The 2,081-nt window shown below is 39.4% G+C and overlaps 1 protein-coding gene across 1 annotated transcript in view; it reads left to right on the top strand.

Moving 5' to 3' along the window:
* Positions 1 to 2,081, top strand: part of LOC106821300 (dnaJ homolog subfamily C member 13-like) — a 28,143-nt gene that overhangs the window by 11,975 nt on the left and 14,087 nt on the right. The window contains 2 exon segments of the mRNA XM_014826052.1: positions 958 to 1,051; positions 1,312 to 1,432. Coding sequence (XP_014681538.1) covers positions 958 to 1,051; positions 1,312 to 1,432 — 215 coding nt within the window.

Below are 2,081 nucleotides of genomic sequence, written 5' to 3'. Positions count from 1 at the left end.
TCTCTCTCTCTCTCTCTCTCTCTCTCTCTCTCTCTCTCTCTCTCTCTCTCTCTCTCTCTCTCTCTCTCTCTCTCTCTCTCTCTCTCTCTCTCTCTCTCTCTCTCTCTCTCTCCGTCACTCATAATCACATTCCTTCCCCTAACTCGTTTTCCCCCTCTCTCTCTTATCGCTTATAATCTCTCTCTTTAAAAGTTGACATCTAAGTGGGATTTACGCGTAATTTGCAAAAAATTTGTCGTCCTCAGGTGAAACTACTCAAGGACATTCTGGATGCTTGGAAGCTGGAGGTGGAAAAGAAGCCACCCACAATGTCTATCGACGATGCGTACAAGGTGCTAGGACTGAAAACCGGTGTGGGAGGGTAGGTCTGCTTTTGTTCACGCCATCGCATATGCGGATACCACAAATTCGATGCGCTAGTCATTTTTGTCAGAGAATAGTCAGGTAGTTTAGTCGATTCTGTTACAATTTTGCCTGTTTTGAGTTGTGGTTAGTTTCCACTGTTGTGTCTAAGACAGTGCGTAAACATGTGAACACACAGTGGTGGAGGTTCATTCTGTGTGAATCAGTGAGACATGATCGAGGATGTAAAGGAAATCAAGTGATAAGTGCTTTATAAGTTTACACTAACTGTTAGTATATCGTGGTAATCTTTTTTCGTGTACGCTCGGTAACAAATGGCTGATTGAGAGTCAGATGATTGTTAGAATGTTGAATGTGAATGAACTACATTCAGTAGTGATGTTAACGTAGCTGGTTCTGTTGCTGTACCATCTCAGCTGGTGAACTGACGAATATCAAGAGCTAATAATACCTCTCATTATATTTTTATCTATCTTTATATTATATATTTATGGGTATTATTAGCTCTTGCCAATATGTATCCAGCCAGCTAATGTGTGTGTTTCTGCTGGCAGCAGGTGCAGCATGCATAATTTTCTCCCGCGTTAATTTCAGCCACGAAGAAATGAAAGTGAGAAAGGCTTACTTTCGGCTGGCGCAGAAGTACCACCCCGACAAGAACAAGGAAGGACGAGACATGTTTGAGCAGGTTTGCATTCTATGCATCTGCTTTGCTAGTGCAACCACACTTTAAACACCTGTTCGTTACTTTGCTGAGTGTGAATCTCCGAGTGATTGTCAAAGGTTTCCTACTGTAACCTAGCACTAAATAAACAAGTCGTGGAACACCACTACGCTGCACTTCTAATCACAATGAAACTAGTTCCGTATAGTAGCATAGCGCCCAAAAACTTTACTGTGAAACATATATACTACACTGCATGATGTTGACTGTTGCTTGCACTGCAGGTGAACAAGGCATACGAGTTCCTATGCAGCAAGGCGGCGCGATCGGCAGCCGGGCCCGATCCGCAGAACATAGTGTTGATACTGCAGGCACAGAGCATCCTATTCAGTAGATACAAAGATGGTAAGTTATGCAATCAATCAATGAGCCAATTGTTGAATTCAACCCATGTTGTAATACTGCAGGCACAGAGCATCCTGTTCAGTAGATACAAGGACGGTAAATTAAGAAATCAATCAATGAATCAATTATCGAATTCAAACCATGTTCGTACTGCACATCAGTACCATACGTGTCAACGAGAATGTACCGCGTAATGGTTGTGCGTGACCTGCCACACATTACTACAACTAGTGACTATTATACTAAGCTACAACTACTAACTATTACTAAGCTACAACTACTAACTATTACTAATTAAGCTACAACTACTAACTATTACTAAGCTACAACTACTAACTATTACTAAGCTACAACTAATAACTATTACTAAGCTACAACTAATAACTATTACTAAGCTACAACTAATAACTATTACTAAGCTACAACTAATAACTATTACTAAGCTACAACTAATAACTATTACTAAGCTACAACTAATAACTATTACTAAGCTATAACTACTAACTATTACTAAGCTACAATTACTAACTATTACTAATTAAGCTACAACTACTAACTATTACTAAGCTACAACTACTAACTATTACTAATTAAGCTACAACTACTAACTATTACTAAGCTACAACTACTAACTATTACTAAGCTACAA

The sequence above is a fragment of the Priapulus caudatus genome, unplaced genomic scaffold (assembly GCF_000485595.1).
Source record: "Priapulus caudatus unplaced genomic scaffold, Priapulus_caudatus-5.0.1 Scaffold68, whole genome shotgun sequence".
NCBI lineage: Eukaryota > Metazoa > Priapulida > Priapulimorpha > Priapulimorphida > Priapulidae > Priapulus > Priapulus caudatus.
Note: the sequence above shows the minus strand (reverse complement) of the source record. Positions and strands in the feature narration are given on the sequence as shown.